Consider the following 18,608-nt stretch of genomic DNA (forward strand, 5'->3'; position numbering starts at 1 on the left):
CCCGCCGCTCTGTGGCGGGGTTTCCGGGGTGTCCGTCCTGGCGGGCTCCCGCCACCGGCCCAGCTGCGCGCTCCCGCAGAGCACGCCGTGCCCGCCCCGGGCTTTCCCCGCGCTCCCGCCCCGCGCACGCGCACGCTATCCCGCCCGCGCACGCTGCGCGGCCCCGCCGCAGGCCCCGGTTGCATCACCCGGCGTGAGGGCGACTGGGGGTCCTTACAGGGGTGACCGGTCGGGCGCCTGATTCGCGACCGTCTTGCCGCGAGGCGGACGCTAGCCCCCCGGCGCAGATCGCGGTTTTTCTTTGAGGTCGGTGTCCGCTCCCCAGCCGGCCGGTGCCGCGCTTTGGGCGGGAGACCGCCGGCCGGCAGCGGTGGTGCCGAGAGCAGCCGGCGGTCAGGCGGCTGCGCGGGACTCCTCACTTCCTACTCGGGCCAAGATGGCGGGGGACGAGGCGGGAGTGACTCTGGGGCAGCCGCACCTCAGCCGGCAGGATCTCGGCACCTTGGTGAGCGCCGCCCGAGGGGCGCCTAGGAGCGAGATCGGGCTCCTGGGGCTTGGCGGGGGCGCCCGGGGAGCAGAGGGGGCGGGCGGGCTGTTTTGGGTGGGTGGGTGGGGGGTGCGGCCCGAGGGGCTCCGAGCCTTCTGCTGGGCGTCACCGCGGCCGATGCGTTCTGAGGGGGCACAGGAGGCGGTTACGCCTCGGGGAGCCGGGGTTGAGCTCGCTGGGGGCAGGAGAACGCGGGCGCGGGGCTGAGCGGCGGCGCACGGGGCAGGTCGTGCCGGTCCTGGTGGGTGTGGGGCGCCCGGGCGAGGTGCTTCTCGCCACGAGTGTGAGGCTCAGCGGGTCTGTGTCCCGCCGGTGCGGCTGAAGCTTTTATGGCTCACTGATGGGTGCAGTTTTCCTCATGTAAGGTTTGTCCTACTCTGTGATATTAAAGACTCTTCCCTTTCCAAGTGGAACCATTCATTTGAGCTGTGTTTCTCCAGCAGGCTCAAGGGCTTGGCTACCAGCCCTATCTTGGTTGGTTTGTCAAGAAAATTTTCTTGACTATTAACAAGTACCGAGAAATACCAGTTCTACGTACCGCTGCAACTGGTTGCAGTGGTCTCCTGCTGTGGCAGCCTTCCCTATTAAATATCTCACTTGGGCTGCCTCACTTATTACACTTACATGCTAGTCTAAGTGTGTATGTAATGTATATTTCAAATTCAAGTGTATTACAATGTACAGAGCCAAAAATCCCGTTGTTATGTCCCCAGTGTTTAAACTGGAATAGCTTTTTTGTTTTTACAGTAATAATGTTTGATGTTCTTCGGGCTTGAGCACAGGAATTCCCTTGTGTTACGGAGAGCGTGTCAATTATTTCAGATAGTTTCTTTACTTCCTGTCATTGTTGACTACGGCATTTTCTAGTTGGAAAAGGGACAGACAGAGACTAGCTGGAAGGTCAGCAGGAATTACCTTTAAGGCCTGTTCTGCCGGCCCTCGAGTGCTTAAAGCTGAGTGGAGCTTCTTGCTGAGGAATAGCCTTATACCAGTCTTGAGGAAAAAACTCCATGCGTGCATGGTTGTGTGCACCAGGAAGAATTCTCCTGGTGGCAGGAATTGCATCACGTTGAGATTCTGGTCGCTCGGCCACATGGTGCCATCTGCAGGTCACATTCCCATCGCTGGGAAGTAATTTTAAGTTCGATATACGAGAAATATAAATTTGTGTGTCTTAGGTGTTCAAAATTTGCTTTGTATTGAAGATGAACATTTAATTCATGTCATACTTGAGAACAGAATGAGTGAGTTTATCAGTTTTACACAGATAACGTTTGATCATTTTGCACAGAACCTTCATGTAACAGTGTAAACAATATGTGTTTTAATGTTTGTATTATTTGTATCTTAAATTTTGTCCTGCACCAACGACTCTTGTGGCATCGTGGAGCTTTTCTTAAAGGCAGTGGTTTATCCATATGGATTAAATGCAGGATGGATATTAGCATTATGGAGGAACATTTCAGTGGATTTCAACACTTGTCCATTATTTGGAGAAACATGTTTAAAAAAACCTAAACAATTCTTTCAGAGTTGTTTCTTTGTCTATATAGAGTGTATTTGTGAGGGTTTTGTTCTGCCAGTGGCTACCAATTAAGTTCACCCAACAGATTGTTTAGGACAGCAGAATTTTTGTCTGTTACCTAAAGCAGCACTAACAGTATCTGAGGGAAAAAATAGTCATTAAAAAGAATAAAAAGCCATAGTGCTAATGAAACATCTGGACCCACTGACTCAAAAGTATTAGTTGTAATTACGTATTGGCTGTAATGGAACCTTACACCTATTAAACAACTGTTTATTGGCAGAGTTTTGTTTTTAAAGTATTAGTGCTGTTCATCATGTAGACTGTTGAAAATGGATGTGCCTGTTATGTGTAATTTAGGTTCAGGGGCAGGTAATGGCTTGGGGTGTTTTGTTAGAAGCTTCTTTTGAGGTTTCTTGTTTTGTTTACTCCCATCTTTAGCACATCGCAAGTGATTAATCCAAGACTGATTTACAGTCAGGGATTTGAATTGTAGCCTGTCCTGAGTCACAGGTTCCTAGTTCACTTTGGGTTGTATTTCACACACTTAAGAGATTGGAATGTACATAATCTAACTGGATTTTGATGAATAGAGCTATCTGTTAATTTTCAAGTTTCTAAATTTTTAACTTTCTAAATATTTATATACAAGATGAATAAATTCTAAAATCTTCCTTATACAGGATGTCACCAAGCTGACACCTCTTTCACCAGAAGTCATCAGCAGACAAGCAACAATTAATATAGGTAAAAACAAACTTATAAAAAGGAGGGGTGGTGCATTAAGGTGGCTCTTTTTGGTACTTGTGCAGTAACAGATGGTGGCTGTGTGGTAATACTTTCAACAGATTTGTACAGAAACAGTTACATAGTCGTTTTAGGGACTTGTCAAGCCCTTTTGACTTGAAATACACTCATTTTACTTCAGGAACACAGTTGAATGGTGTGGGGAATAGTTGCTAAAACAAAATTTGTTTTACTGTGAAATAAAGCATTGGAATGAGTTTCATTAAAATGTAAAAATCTGTCCATTGGGAGCACAATTTCTGGTCTCGTTTGTTTAAACAAAAATGATTATAAATTCCATGTGGAGAATTGATTGATTGTAGTGGAACATTACACAGAATTAGACTATGGTTTATTGACAAACATTTCCGTTAAAACACAGGTACAATTGGTCATGTAGCCCATGGAAAGTCGACAGTAGTCAAAGCTATATCTGGAGTCCATACTGTCAGATTTAAAAATGAACTGGAAAGAAATATCACAATCAAGCTGGGTTATGCTAATGCAAAGGTGAGTCACCACTGTAAATGCAGCAGCTATGTTGCTAATATATTTCTGTAAGATTACTGGTAACTAACCCTTGAGGAATTAAACCTTTTTTCAATTTTAAAATATCAGATTTACAAGCTGGATGACCCAAGCTGCTCTCGACCAGAGTGTTATCGATCCTGTGGAAGTAGCACCCCGGATGAGTTCCCTACAGATATTCCAGGCACCAAAGGGAACTTTAAACTAGTCAGGTAACTGCTTTAAATTGCTGGAATAAATTGTGTTTACTTCTCTTTGTATGAAAACAGGACTGAGCTGTGAGCTGAGTAGGTTCTGGAAGACTATACATTCTTAGGTGGAGCACCTCTGGGCTAAGGCATTGTCTAAACTGTCCTGAATTCATTGATGGTGACGAGCACTCTGGGGTACAGCACAGCTGTGTCTGCTGTCCTCAGCAGCTTGCAGGGCTTTGAAGTTAAATATTTCTGCTATTAACATAAGTACATTTTAAACCAGCCAGATTGAGAATTGATGTGGACCTCACAAGCGCATCTTTAAAATCCCTTTTGGAAGGGTGATCTTTGTTAAACATTTCTTCCTAAGGGCAGAGTTTCCAAATTTTTTAAAATGAATATCTGAAAGCCTGATGCTTAATGTGAGATCACTGGAGGCTAAGTGTTCTTTGTTAACTTGGTTTCTGATAAAGTATAGCACAGTCTAACCCCAGCAGTGGTTACGTGGGTCTACACAATGATTGCTCAAATGAGAGTAGTCATGAAGACTGTTGTACAAGATTCTTACTTTGTATTTATGATAAAATACATGTGGGCCTGTAACCATATGTCTTTCCTTTTCTCAGATTCCCAGCAGAGCACTTGTACTAAGATTAACTTCTCTTGGAGTGTGACAGGCAGGCAGCCATTGTGAAACAACTGGTTAAAAGCTTTGCATTCTTTATCCTACTGGTTGTTTGCTTGCAGTAGATTTTTAACATCATCACCATATTAGTCCCTTCCTTTTTGGTGACCCACCCCTGAGAACAAGGATTCTTCACTAGATAGGTTCAGGAAATAATATAGTGAATCAATTATCTTGGTCTGCACAATATCATAAAGTTGGAATAATAACATTGCGTAGACAAATCTGTGAAGTGCAGTTATAACCATGTAATTAAAGATGTATAATTTCCTAAAATTGAAGAATGAGGGGTGCCTTTTAAAAGAGGTAAGAGAAATCTCCATGTGGTGTGTTGGGGTTTAGGTTGGTGGTGGTGGGTTTGTTTGATTTCGGACTTTTACCTGGTGCATTTAACTCTAATCTAATTTATGAGTAAATTGGTGAAATATTAAAGAGGTGCTTAATGGAATATGTGGTAATAAATCTTCAAACTCAGGAAAAGTATTCAGTAGCTGTTTAGTAATGTTCGTGTTCTTTTAGAAGTTTTTTGAAAATATTGTTTTAAGGATACTTTTAACTTCTATGTCTGCCTGATCACTGACATAAATCAGTCAGAGGAATTGTTGATAATGGGCTTTTGGATTTCTCTTTGACCTTCTCCCACAACAGGCATGTCTCTTTTGTGGATTGTCCTGGCCACGATATTTTGATGGCTACCATGTTGAACGGTGCAGCAGTAATGGATGCAGCTTTACTGTTGATAGGTAACAATTGCTACCCAAAACCACAGCTCCATTTGCAATTGCTACCCAAAAGCACAGCTCCATTTCATAGTAGCATGAAGCAACTTTATATGGGCTTTAAAATCTCCTGGGATGTGGTGAGCAATTTAAACAAGTGAATGAGATGTGTTAAAGAAAATAAAGTACTACACAATGGCAAGATACTCAAACAAGCTTGTTTTAAACACAGCTATGCCTACTCACTAGTCTAGTAGCTGGCCCCATTGATAGAAAATAGGTAATATAAAACCTTGTAGTAGTATAGTACTGTAAAATTTTTATAACTTGATGGAAACAGATTAGCTGCATTTTGAGTTTCTCTGAAGGTTCAGTTTCCTTTAAATATGCATGTAGTCTTTGCCATGCAGCAGAGTTCACAAACAACAGTACAAACAGTAAACCCAGATAAATATAGGCAAAATTTAAGTGCAGGAGATTTAATGTAATCCGGACAACTTTTGTTCTGATTTGCAAGCAATAGAAAGTGAGTAAAACTGATTTTTTTTATGTCTGTAGAACATTCTAGTGTTCTGTAGTGATACATAGCAATTATCTTACCTTGATAGGATATGTCAACAAAAGAAAAAAACAGCTTCAGATACTGTAATTTAAAGTCTGAGATAAATGTTGAGCTGTCATTTCTTCTGCCTGTTTATCTCTAGAAAGTGTGATAGACCAAACTTCAGACAAGATTAACCACCATAATGGCACATCAGCCAACACTGGCTTCTTAGCTGAAATCTAAACCATTGTGATAGTAGCCCTATTCACATATTTGATAGAATTATAACGGAGTTTGGGGATCTTGATATTTTTGTGACTTTGTTGATAAGAAAAGATATTAAGATACTTCTTGAAAGGTAATTTGTCTATTATGCTACAGTCAGCACTGAGGTATCTGAAGAGCTAAAGGAGTAAACCAAGCTAGGTGTTGGTATCTTTGGGTATTTTAGGTGTGTGTTCCTAGTGAGAGCAGGTACAATGGAGGAACCTCTCTGGCAGCCTCTTACCTGTCCTGCATTGTGTGGAGGCTACAGCCAGTAGCTGTAGGGGAGAATAGGTGTTTATTGACTTGGTAGCTTCACCTGTGGATTACTGAGAGACAACTGTCTTTTTTTTTTTTTTTTTTCTTACTCTTGCATAGTGATAGTAGATGGAAGTAGATATCCTAACTGTAGGACTTTTGTCTGTCTTTATAGTTTCTATATTCCAGTCACTTCTCTTCTTTCAGCTGGTAATGAGTCATGCCCTCAACCTCAGACCTCAGAACATCTAGCTGCTATAGAAATCATGAAACTGAAGCACATTTTGATTCTACAGAATAAGATTGACTTGGTGAAAGAGAGCCAGGCTAAAGAACAGTATGAACAAATTCTTGCATTTGTACAAGGTAAGTTTTCAAGAGCAGAAATCCAGTTAGTGGTGGAAATTCATAGTGGTTTTCCATACGTTCATAGCTTATCTTAGACAATGCTGGTAGACAGTATCTTAGACATGGTCTGTTAATGTGAAAAGTAGACCCTGGGAGTTGTGCTTCCTACCTGTTGGAGCCTGCTTGATACAGTAGTGTTATGGCTCTGGGTCAGAGCTCTAAATGTAAAACTAACATCAGTCTCTCTTTTGTTGTAGCTTTCAGTGGATTTGTGATTTCTTCTTAGAGTGCTTCTTTGGTAGAGATTTCACTGCAATTTTACTGCAGTGCAGGAGAGAAGGACACTGTACTTGTTAGGGACACTTTGGAGGTTTAAATATATATATATATTTTTTTTTTTATCTAATGACAGAAGAGAGCTCTTTCATCTCTCTGTGTAAATCCAGTTCGGGCAGCGTTACCCTACTCTGTAAAGGTCTGCTCACCTTTATAGTACTTTGAGTTTTATCTTCCCCAGGAGCTTCCTCTGTTTTCCTTGTTTATCTGCAGTAGGTGGGGGTATGTGACAAGCTGCAGAGCTAGATTGTCACCATCAGAAGTTGCCAATGGGACTTTATTTTTTTTTCTTTGTTTTTCTTGTTTTTACTTTTTACGTTCTTTTTTTTTTTCTTTTTTTTCCTTTTTTTTTAACTGTTGCCTTGCAGGAGCTGTTCATAACTGTCAGAGTGGATTGATGTGTAAATTTGGAGTTTGAAAACTGGAGTTACCACCAGAAACATAGATGTAATTAAAACTAATGATGTCTAACAAACCTGCATTACTAAATGCATTCTTCTGTAAAATAAAGATTTTTCTAAAATATGTATTTGTATTGCAAAATTTGAAAAACATCATTAAATTAACAGGAAATTTAGTCTGTCATAATGAAATCTGACTGTAAAATTAACACTGCTGTTCCACATACTGAGATATTGACCTCTCTTAGGAGATCTTACAAATATTTCTGATCATAATGTAGCAAGTGAATTCTCCCTTAGAGTGGAAGATTATCTTGCACAATTTCAGAATGCCTCAAAAAGTAGGTGTGGCTGATGTGAGCTGAAATGTTGAAGGGAAGGATAGATGCTCCAATGTTGCTCTGATAAATACACATGGAGCATGCCACGAAATTCATTAGTATTTTTAACAAGGACAGAACACTTGGTCATATTAAGGCTTTATGTTGAACTTGATTTTGTTTTAGGTACAGTTGCAGAAGGAGCTCCAATAATTCCAATCTCAGCACAGTTGAAATACAACATTGAGGTGGTTTGTGAGTACATAGTGAAGAAAATCCCGGTCCCTCTGCGAGACTTCACATCTGAACCAAGGCTCATTGGTATGTAAATGCTCAGGCCTGGGTGTCTGTGGCCAAGCATTTTCTGAATGTGCCTACACTTAGAATAGCACATACTGAGTGCCCTAAACAGAGCTGGGTTCATAAGGAGTATTTAGGATGCTCTTATTTTAAAGCTTGCCTGTCTTCTGAGACCTGTATTGTGTGTTCACTGTTAATTGCTGTTGGTTTTGTGTATATTCTGTGCATATGACAGCACTAAAGTGCAATAAAAGTGAGATATTTGTCTGTATCTTAAAAATATCCCATTGGTTGCTATGAATTTAGTTTTGATTTAACCAAATATTGGCAAACTGATTAATTTGATAATTAAATTATTTCCTTGGAAATATTTTGGCTTGCTTGGTTAAATCTTTTGTGTTAGTCTCCTGTTTCCTGGTTATGATTGTCAAAGTTTCAGTTCTTGTGCAGCGTACTGTGAAATGCAGTTCCTACAAGGAATTAATTTGCTTTTTTTATTTTTTTTTCAAATAATCCAAGGGAGAACCACATTACATGAAGGTTACAGTGTTCAACTATGAGTACATTAAAACAGAGTTCTGGCATTCACAATTAACATTGTGAATTTTGAAGGGGTTTTGTAAAATGGTTGATCATTACTTTCCTTTTCAGATCTTTAAGTTATTTTCTGCTATACAGAAGAAATCTTATGAAACATTTATATATGAGCAGTTTAAATGGTTTTGAGAATAAAATTTTTTAAATTAATGAAATAAAACTATGTCTGCCTAAAAATTTGGAATAAAATATTGATTGTTCTGGTTTTGTAATATTTATAAATATATGTAACCTTTCTTAAGAGCAGAGAAGCAGTCAAGTTGCTAAAGAAAGACATTGTTTAAAAATCTGATAGTAAATATAAACCTGGTTATGATCTTTTCAGTAATTAGATCTTTTGATGTCAACAAGCCTGGCTGTGAAGTTGATGACCTTAAGGGAGGTGTTGCTGGTGGCAGTATTCTAAAGGGTGTTTTAAAGGTAACCCTTTTTGTTTCTTGACTGAAATTTGTATGACAATGAGTAGAGTTTTTCCATGCTTGCTACAAAATGTATCCATGTAATTGATTTTTTTTTAAACTTTAATACAGTTAAAGAATGGCACTTATTCTTTCTGTCTGTACTTAAGTTTCACTTTACAGTTTTAAAATACCAGAACAAGAAGCATACTGGTTTTAATTTTTAAAATATATTATTATAGTCTTAACTTTTTGATAATAATAAGAGATTTAATCTCTCACAAAAATAGAAGGGGCTATTTTTTTTACCACTTCCTGAATTATTGTGGGGAAGAGGAGAGCAAAAGAACTTTAAAAGCACCTTGGAAGTGTGTATGGGTTCTCACAGGTCTCACTTCCTCATCTAAGTGTTCTGTATATCCTGTATACTTGCTTTTTTTTTTTTTTTTATTTTGCTTGCTTGCTCGCAACTTTAAATGATTGCTTTGCTAGACTGGAAAGCAAACTGTCTTTGAACATTTATGCAGCTTGTACTTTCTCTGGTTTGCAGTGTACTGATGTCAGTCAGTTACAATGATTGAATTAACTCAATTTTTCTCACTGCTGAAATGTTTCTGAATGAAATGCAGTGTTTAAAAATGAAACTGAAATTTAATTGTTGGAATTATTGCTGATAAAGATCCTTTGCTAAAGCAGTTTTAGAAATTGTATTGAAAAGAAAATCAGTTACTACATTTTCTGTAAGTATTGTTCAATTTGCTGAAATGGTGAAACAGAAGTTCTTCAATTTCTACAGTAGCCCAGAACCAAGGACTTATAAAAACTAGATCTTGGGATCTGTGAGTCTTGTCTGTGACTAGTCAGCTTTGTGTTCCTGTGAAATGATCATTTAAACACTTTTTCACTTTTGTCATTAGGTGGGCCAGGAAATTGAGGTGCGGCCTGGTATTGTGTCCAAGGACAGTGAAGGGAAACTCATGTGCAAGCCAATCTTTTCCAAAATTGTGTCACTCTTTGCTGAACACAACGATCTACAATATGCTGCTCCAGGAGGCCTTATAGGTAACAGTACTCTCCCATTAAAAGATTCATTTCTTCATGCTTATTGAAACCACTTGGTTTCATTCAACAGTTAATTTCAGTGTAATTAACAAAAATATCATCAGCATTTTTAGATAATTCATATATTGTAGAGAGAGACAGGGTTGGTGTGAAAAACAGATATGTGGGAATTAAATAATTTTCCTGAAAGTCACTGGCCAATGCAGGTCAGCTTGCATTGTTCATTTTACCAGCTTTAACAGCAGAATATTTCTTCATCTGTTTAGACACAGCTCACAGTCTTGCTGACATTCTGAAAGTGCTGTCTAGGTAATAGGGAATTCCCAGTACATTCTCTGTTCTTTTAGATGATCTTCAAATATTTAGCACATAAAAATGACAGCTACCTTTCAGTTACTCCTTCTGACTTCCCTTGTTGTGTTGTAGGTGTTGGCACTAAGATTGACCCCACTTTATGCCGGGCTGACCGCATGGTGGGCCAAGTTCTTGGTGCAGTTGGGGCACTGCCAGAAATATTTACAGAGCTAGAAATTTCCTACTTCTTGCTGAGACGACTCTTAGGTGTGCGCACTGAAGGAGACAAGAAAGCTGCAAAGGTCAGTGCCCCTTCTTCTGTTTATCCTGATTTTGCTTCCTCTGCTAATTTTCATTAATGAATGTATTTCATTGGTCATATATAGAAATTTTGTCTCAGTGTTGATATAAGCTAGTCACAAAACTTATCTGCTTGTTTAATACTGTAGAATGATTTTCAGAGGAGTAGAAATCATATTGGTAGTTTAAAGTAGCAGAAAGTATTTATGTGTTATGTATGTATTTTTCTAAACATGCTTGTAGTTGTTTTCTTTCCTTGTCATCCTGTTCAGTTGTGCAATATTTAGTTTTACTGATCTACTTCCTACTGACATGCCTTTTGTAGGTTTCTTCACTGAAGAATTTTTTAAAGTTTAAGTATTTTTTCAACACTCTGGTTGAATAAAACAACTTGAGGCACAGCACAGACTTGTGTAACATGATCTGTTTTACACAAATCAACTAAAATATAATTTCCTCTTTCAGCATTTAAATCTATAAACTGCTTCATGCAACAGAAAGGAAGGTGCTTCAACGCTCTCTTATCCTGATTTTTTTTTGTATGTAGACATAAGGGAAATGAGAATACAGCATCCTAGTAAACAATCTATATAACATCACAGTTTGTAACAGTATCTCTGACTGTGTAGCTTATAGAAAATGTAGATAAATCCCAAGAAAGTACATCATACCAAGAACCTCAGAACTACTTGTACAACATCTTTATGTAGTTGTCCTTTTACATACAAAACTTCTATCTACTGATACTGCTAGCCATAGTTAGTATTTGTATATTTATAGTATTTCTCAGCTTTTTTTTTGTGGCAAGAAGATAACAGAAGATACTTCGTACTGTCTGTGCTATTTGTTTTTTAACACTAAAGCTTATGTTTCAGAGTTTTGTCTGTCTGTCTTCAGGTGCAAAAATTATCAAAGAATGAAGTTCTAATGGTAAACATAGGATCCTTATCTACTGGAGGGAGAGTCAGTGCTGTAAAGGCTGATTTGGGGAAGATTGTGCTCACTAACCCTGTATGCACAGAAGTGGGAGAAAAAATTGCTCTGAGTCGAAGAGTTGAGAAACACTGGCGGTAAGTTGGTGCAAACTTGGTAGAGTACCTGGTTGCTACATTGTTAAACAAAAAATACATTGATCTGATTCTGTACTAGAATAAGTATATGTCTGTTTTAAAAATTCTTCTGGATTCTCCTAAAACATTGGCACCATTGTTGTGAAATACTTCATTTCATTGCTATCTCTTTTTTTAAATAAACACTGTGATTGGGAGGGTATGTATTAGTTAACAGACAAGGAAACACCTGAGGTTCATGTTTGTTGCCCAAATTGCCAATCTGTAAATTGAGCTCAGTTGGGAATCTTGGCAGAGGGGTTGGGAAATTCTCATAATGTGAAGCCAAATAGCTATCTTTATGCACACCTCAGTGTTTTTTTACCTGAGCTGCCTCTGATTTCATGTGCAACCTGGAAGTAACAGCAGGAGAGCAGAGGAGGGATGTTTGAGTGTTTTATGTATTATGAGCACAGAGGAAAGAAAAAAGTATCAACTGGATTGACCCATTCAGATTACAAATATAAAATGTCTGACTACACAGAAGCATCTGGAGGCTGAAAATGATGAACAGAATTGGTCAGTGATTCATTTTAACACAGTGCCAGACTCTCTTTAGGTGATTACGCATACTGTGCTTGTCACATGTTTCATGGGACTGGATTGATAAGAACATAAGAATATTTAGATTTGTTGGCTCTGCACAGCACTTGTAGTATTAGAGAGCACAGCCGTTTTTACAAGAAGTCTGTACTGTATGGAAAGGAACCAAGCTTTAAATATACATGGATGCATGTTTCTTTTTTAGATGACAAGAAAATGTAGACAGGAATTTAGTGCTTGCTGTCTCAGGGCAAGATGACAAATTAGGGAAGAGATTATTCTTTGAAAAAAAAAAAAAACAAGGCAAAAGATAGCATGTCTTGAACAGGAGAAAAAAAAAGGCAGGACCCAAATTAAGTCAGGTAAAGCAGAAGGAAGAGGAGAAACTATATTAAAAATTATGCATTTTATTTTCTTTAAGCTGTAGACTTACAGCCTGTGCAAATTGTCATGTGTCTTTTTGTTGCTTCTGTAGATTCTTTCCCAGTTAAAAAACTTGACTTAAAAAACTTTAAAAATTTTGCCCAAAAGCCCACCTGTCTCTGGATTATGAGGTGGGCAAATAGTGGCAGCCTGCTGTGAAGATAGTTATTGAGAAGTTGATTCCTATGCTGTATTAAAAAGATAAAGACAATGTAAGGAAACAGAAAATGGAAAGAAGGCAAACTGAGAAAACCAGCATAATAAAATCTAATTGGAGTAAAGATAATATACAGTTGGGACTGTGAAAAGGAACTTGCAGCCTGAGACAATATGAGTACTGAAAATACAGAAGAAGGTTCATAAAGCAAAATGAAAAGGGGGTATAAAATAAAAGGGAATTGTACAGAGGCATAGAGAGAGGCTAAATAGCAAATGGAATACACCAGTGATTCCAAGGATCAGTGAATTCAAAAGCAGTCAAGTTACAACCTATGGGTATGATACTAAAAAGTGGGAAGTGCTGCTCTGATAAACCTCAGTTCCTTTTCTGGTGTCCCAAGACAGGCTCTACCACTTGGCAAGGTAAATTGAGATGCAGATTTGGTTTCTCGACAGAAATTGGAAAGGTTTTGGACACCGTCTCACTAATAATACGAAGTACCTGCTGACTGTGGAAATGGATGTATTCTGAATTTCGTTTTACAAGCATATTTTTCTGAGGCAATAGTGGCCTATAAAAGAGGCCTTCATTTTCCTGAATGTAAATAGCAGCAATTACCTGAGAGCTGTCAGGTTTCCTGTCACAGTTCTGTCACAGGCTACCTGTTCATTGAGGGTTACTGCTGTTTGTAATCTTAGGGAATTGGCATTTATCTTTGAAAGTAATACAGCACTTCAGACACAGGTGAAAGAGATCAAGCTGTGAATAGATTTACTGTCCAACAGTATAACATAAGTTATAATATTTTCAGATTTTCAGCTTCTGTTCAGGAGTACACCCTCAGCTGGTTACAAATGCCCTCTATCCTTCACCCTTTTCTCTTCTGTGTTTCCACTAAGCAGGTTTAGTTCTTGTTGAATGTTTTGGGTGGGACACAAATATAGAAAATTCAAAATATAAGAACTGAAGGCCTAAGAAGGATAGAAGGATGTTGACTTATACAGGGTATTTCTGACTACTAGTAAAAGTAATATAAACCTTTTTTTTTTCTTTTTTTTTCCAGTTTAATTGGTTGGGGTCAGATCAGAAGAGGAGTGACAATCAAGCCAACTGTTGATGATGACTGAAGAACAAAAGAGTGCTTCATTTTTAAAGATGAAGTGCCTATTTCTATTTTGGAGGGGGTGTATTTTCACAGTGGAATTGGAAGCTGTGCAAACAGTATCTTTGAGTTGTATGGCTGTCCTCATACATTTTATTGAATTTTACCCTCTTACTAAAATACTAGTCACTATCACCATTAAAAGTGTAAAAGAATTGGCATAGAAGTGGGTTTCATTATCCACGTTTTAGTAGAAATTAATTGTACATGTCTCATGGCATGTCTAATTTATGTTACTTTGTGTTTCAGACATATCTGTTTAATATCAGTCAAACCAGCCCCAGTGTAACACACAAACCATAAATCTGGTATTGAAATAAAATATTGTTTATTTTCATTAATTCATACAGTTTTTCTGAGTAAAAAAAGACTGCAGTGGTTGTTCAAGTACAAGAATTAAAAGCAAGCAACCAAATTCTTCTTGGAAGATTAGTACCTTTTCTGCACAATTTGTTTTGTTTAGACTGTTACCAACAAAAAACTTTATTCCTTTGTTTCTATGGTTCTGATTTTAGTATTCTAAAGGAGTATGCTTTGTAATTAAGATGGCAATATTGGCTGACTTGAATTTGTCATTTCCGATACTACTACATGTTTTCTTAAATCCCCAAAGAAAAACCACAAGTAAACTGGATCTGAACTGGCAGTACTGGTTTTGGCCTATTTTAGTATGGATTTATGAAAATAATGTGATTAATTGGAATGTAACACTGTCATCATGGAAGCCTGAGGGGGTGACCTGGGAGTTCTTTATACAGTAAGAGTAAACTACTTCATAATTATGTTGAGCAGATACGAAATGTTGGGAAGAGGCTGTAGAAAGAAATTATTTGGGGTGGTCTAAATCACATGCCTCAGGATAAAACATAATGTAATGAACTTACTGCAGGGTGCTAATACTTTATTTCATTTAGATTTCACTCTTTCATTTGTACTAATATACATAGTTCTAGCTGTTTTATATACTATTTAGCAAGTCATGCTACTTAACATATTTTGGTACAAGGTACTGTCTGTTTGCAAAGCTTGGTTTTGGTTTTATTCAGTATTTTCAAGGGCTTTCTAAAGGTGAATATGATTTAGCTCATCAAATTGGACTTTGATGAAGCAGCTTGCATTCTGTTCTTGATTTTGCACTATACTGTGTTCCCTTACTCTGTCTAGGTTCCTGTACTCAGCTTTTCCATTTGTAAAGTACTACCTCACACGGTGTTGAGAGTAAATACATTGGTTTTTGAATAGTGCTTTTCCATTTTAAAAGCAAGAGTCGGCTGTAGTTCTCACTGACTCTCCAGGTACTTGACCAATCTACAATCTTGAATGTGTCTGTTTGGAGGATTGCATCCTCCATGCTTTGGCAGCTCCTTTCTGTAACTGAATTCTAAGAACTTGGATAAACTTAAGCCTTGCCTAGTCTGGTGGCACGAGGGTGAGCATAAAAGAGAACGTAAGCTACAGCGGAGTGGTTGGATGGCACCAGCTCCAGAGTGAGATGTAGTGCAGAGTCCTTTCTCAGTGCACTGCAGCTCTGGGTCTAATGAAACACATGCGGAAAAGCTACTGAGAAACTGGTTAAGTACCCACAGACATTTTTAGACATTCAGATATTTTGGAGGTTGTGTCTCTCTTGATCTGCAATTTAAAGAACACCAGTACCATAATCTTGCCGAAGTTGTGCATCGACCTGCTTTCCCAGTGGCTTTTCCAGGCAGGGTGGGGCTCTCACAGGATCACCTCTTTCTACACTGTGCTGTATATCCTGTCACACCAGGATGAGAGCCTGGGGGGCAGATCACAGAGCTCTTTTTCTGCCACCAAAATGTTAAATTTCCTCTAATGGAAAGCTTTGACTGCTGACGTGAGTGATGAGTAATGGGATTTTGAGACTGCTGAACACATGGAACGTATCTCTGCAGCATTGGAGAGCCAAGTGTGAACAGTGTAAGTGCAAATACATTGTGTGCTGATGGGTGTACCGCCCCCTCCTCAAGCGCTGAGCTGGGATCCTGAGCTGTTGAATGACAAGAGAAAACAATATTACGTACAGCTGAGGAAGTTGAAAAATATTTTGATTTGCTTGGCCAGGATGAAAATAGTGACAAATGCATTGTGAGCTTTCTCACTTTACCAAGGATTTGCTTCAGTGATTTTATTTTTTTACCCTTTTTAGGTCGTATTTAGCTACCTGAACAGAGGTGTGCATTTGCATTTCAAATAGGTTGGACACACAAATATGTAGATATCTTGTGCAGTGGTACAAAGTTGAAGTGTTGTGTCAGTAGCTATTTCTGAAACTTCAGTGTGTATTTGGGAAATGCCATTTCCAGCCAAATACCAGATTTTGTTCTGAACGGGTGAAAAACATCCTTTCAGTAATCCCTTTGCCGATTTGGTCCTAGTATACACGAAATCCAAAAACATTTTAAAATTACGTTTTTATTACATGTGTTTTGTAGCACTTAAAAAAGTGCTTGCTTCTAGTTCACTGCTGCAGAAAGGGTTCCTGCTGTTTTTCCATGCTGAATCATGTGGATGAGCCTCCAGCCTGCCTGCAGGAAAGGTTTAAACTTCTGTCCCGGCCCAGTTTCCCATCAGTGCTTCTGCCAGTGTAAAGTCCCAGCCCCACCGCCCCTGGCGTTCTGGGTCACTTCTTGCTGCCGGGTTGGGGCTAAACATTTATCAAGTTTCAAACGCCTGTGCTCCCTTGACCGCCCCGCAGAGCACCGGCTGCCCGGCCCCAGCTCCCGTCCTGCCCGTGGCACGGCCCATGGGCATCCACAACGTCAGTGGCCTTGCACTGACATCACCAGACCCTGTGGGCACTGCTCCTCACTCATCAGTTCTTCCACTGCCACCGTTCTTTTGGCACAGCTGGCTTAATGGCTGATTTCACTGACCATAGTGCCAAAATTACTAATGTGCTCTGACTTTATGGTTCTGCTTTTGTTTAAAGCTCCATCTGTACGTGCTCATTGAATGTTCCGTACATCTCCAGTCCATCCCAGTGGTGTAGTAACAGTGCATGTTTCATACTTTTCCAGACTAAAAACCCTGCTAGAATAACCATTTTCACATAAATTTTGTTTTATGATGAATAACATAGCAGCTGTAACAGTCAAAAACTGTATAAGTGATAGAAGTATGTAAATAAATTCTCCTTTCTTACCCTGAAAGAATTAAAAGCCAAACAAACAAGTCTCCTAACTTGGGCACTACACAGGCAATGAAGAAAGAACAAATTAGCAAGAGTTTTGTTACTAAGGAACATATTGTTCAAGGAATTACCTCAAATATTTAAATAAATACATATTCTTCAATGTATTTTATAAAACTTCTGTAAAACAAGGGACTAGAACACTGCTCAAACACAGATGAAAACTGTTGGAATATTTTAGTTGAAGTAATGTCAATATATGTGATATTTACTTGTCTTGAGGAAGGCTTTATTAAGAAATTACAGGCAATGCATTTATAAAAAACAAGCTTTTCAGTTCAAACAGTTTCTTTCTAAAGTCTAGTATACTTTTTTGAATATTTCATAAAGTTAGGGGGAAAAAAATCAAGATTCACTTAATTAAGTCTCATGTCACACAATCCTAAGGATTCAAATTAATCAGGGCACCAGCTCTTCCTTTTTGCCTCTGTGTGGGCATTTGTAAAGAAATCCAACATATTAGACTGGATTTATTGTTATTTAGAAAGCCCCTTCCCCTGCCAAACAGTGCATTTTTCTGTGTTTAGTTATTTTCATTTATTTGGTGTTCAATGAAGACCTGAAAGTGTTTTCACCTGCAAATGCGTGTTAAGGTTCTCTGAACTAATTTCTTTCCCCAGTTTTGCTTAATCATCTATTTGATTAGGTAATCTATTATGTATCTCAAAATGCTTCATTTGCAACATTATCCTAACTACCACACAGAGTTAAGTCTCAGCTTTTGCAAATTTTTATTCAAGCAGCTTTTTCAGCCTTGGTGATTATCACTGGACATACAGAAATGGAACAATTTTTTTCTACTTTTTCTTGGCTACAGCCAAAATGCTGCTGATAACCAAGTTTAGCAACAATTACTTTCATTTCCTTAAATTGTCTCCCATTTATTGGGTTGGCAGTAATTGTATACAACTTAATCCTTTAAAGATCTAACATGGAGTCACACTTCACACCAGAAAGAGGTTTGGAGGTATAATTAGTCCTTCCACAGCCATCACAAGCATTCACATACTCTCCATATGGTTTTGGCTCCTTGCCTCCTGCCTCTTCTGTTAGCACGTGTCAAACACATCGAGCCAGCAAACACTGGTACAGCCCTGTAAACCATGTGCTTATGTGCTCCAGGCACACAGATTGTCCTGTTAACACTGCTGGGACCATTGTGCAATTGAAGGTGAGCTTGTGCTTTAAGTGTTTTGGAAACTGGGATATTAAATTACTTCCATTTTTTTTGAAAGCTTAATTCCTCTAAATTTCTTGCTACTTCACACTGTTGCTGTTCTACCAATCCGTGTGTTCATGGTGGGAATTTATTTTTGCAGTTAAAAGCTGACATTTTGTCTTTGAAAGCATTTTGAGCCTTGTGGGAAGGTGTCTGTTTTGACACATAACATCACAGGAAAGTGGACTCTTGGTACGTTCCAGAGCAACCTGGCTGCTTTTTGGGCTGGTGAAAGCTGCTCCAGGCAGAAGCTGATCACAGTTCCCATTTATTCAAAGGCCAATTACAGTTAATGTAGCTACAGAAGAGTTCTGCTGGAAAAAGACCAAATAACACAGCTTTGAACTGACAAACACTAAAAATCAGTGCTGT

At 38.9% G+C, this 18,608-nt stretch overlaps 1 protein-coding gene across 1 annotated transcript; it reads left to right on the forward strand.

The window, feature by feature from the left end:
- Positions 1 to 323: 323 nt before the first annotated feature.
- On the forward strand, positions 324 to 15,882 carry EIF2S3 (eukaryotic translation initiation factor 2 subunit gamma). Its single transcript, XM_062488084.1, has 12 exons — positions 324 to 505; positions 2,756 to 2,819; positions 3,241 to 3,368; positions 3,477 to 3,598; positions 4,914 to 5,008; positions 6,258 to 6,416; positions 7,642 to 7,776; positions 8,678 to 8,772; positions 9,668 to 9,812; positions 10,239 to 10,408; positions 11,304 to 11,476; positions 13,705 to 15,882. Exons 1-12 carry the CDS (start codon positions 437 to 439, stop codon positions 13,766 to 13,768), a joined length of 1,419 nt encoding a protein of 472 aa, XP_062344068.1. The 5' UTR covers positions 324 to 436; the 3' UTR covers positions 13,769 to 15,882.
- Positions 15,883 to 18,608: the final 2,726 nt, after the last annotated feature.

Source organism: Cinclus cinclus, chromosome 2, assembly GCF_963662255.1.
Source record: "Cinclus cinclus chromosome 2, bCinCin1.1, whole genome shotgun sequence".
Taxonomy (NCBI): domain Eukaryota; kingdom Metazoa; phylum Chordata; class Aves; order Passeriformes; family Cinclidae; genus Cinclus; species Cinclus cinclus.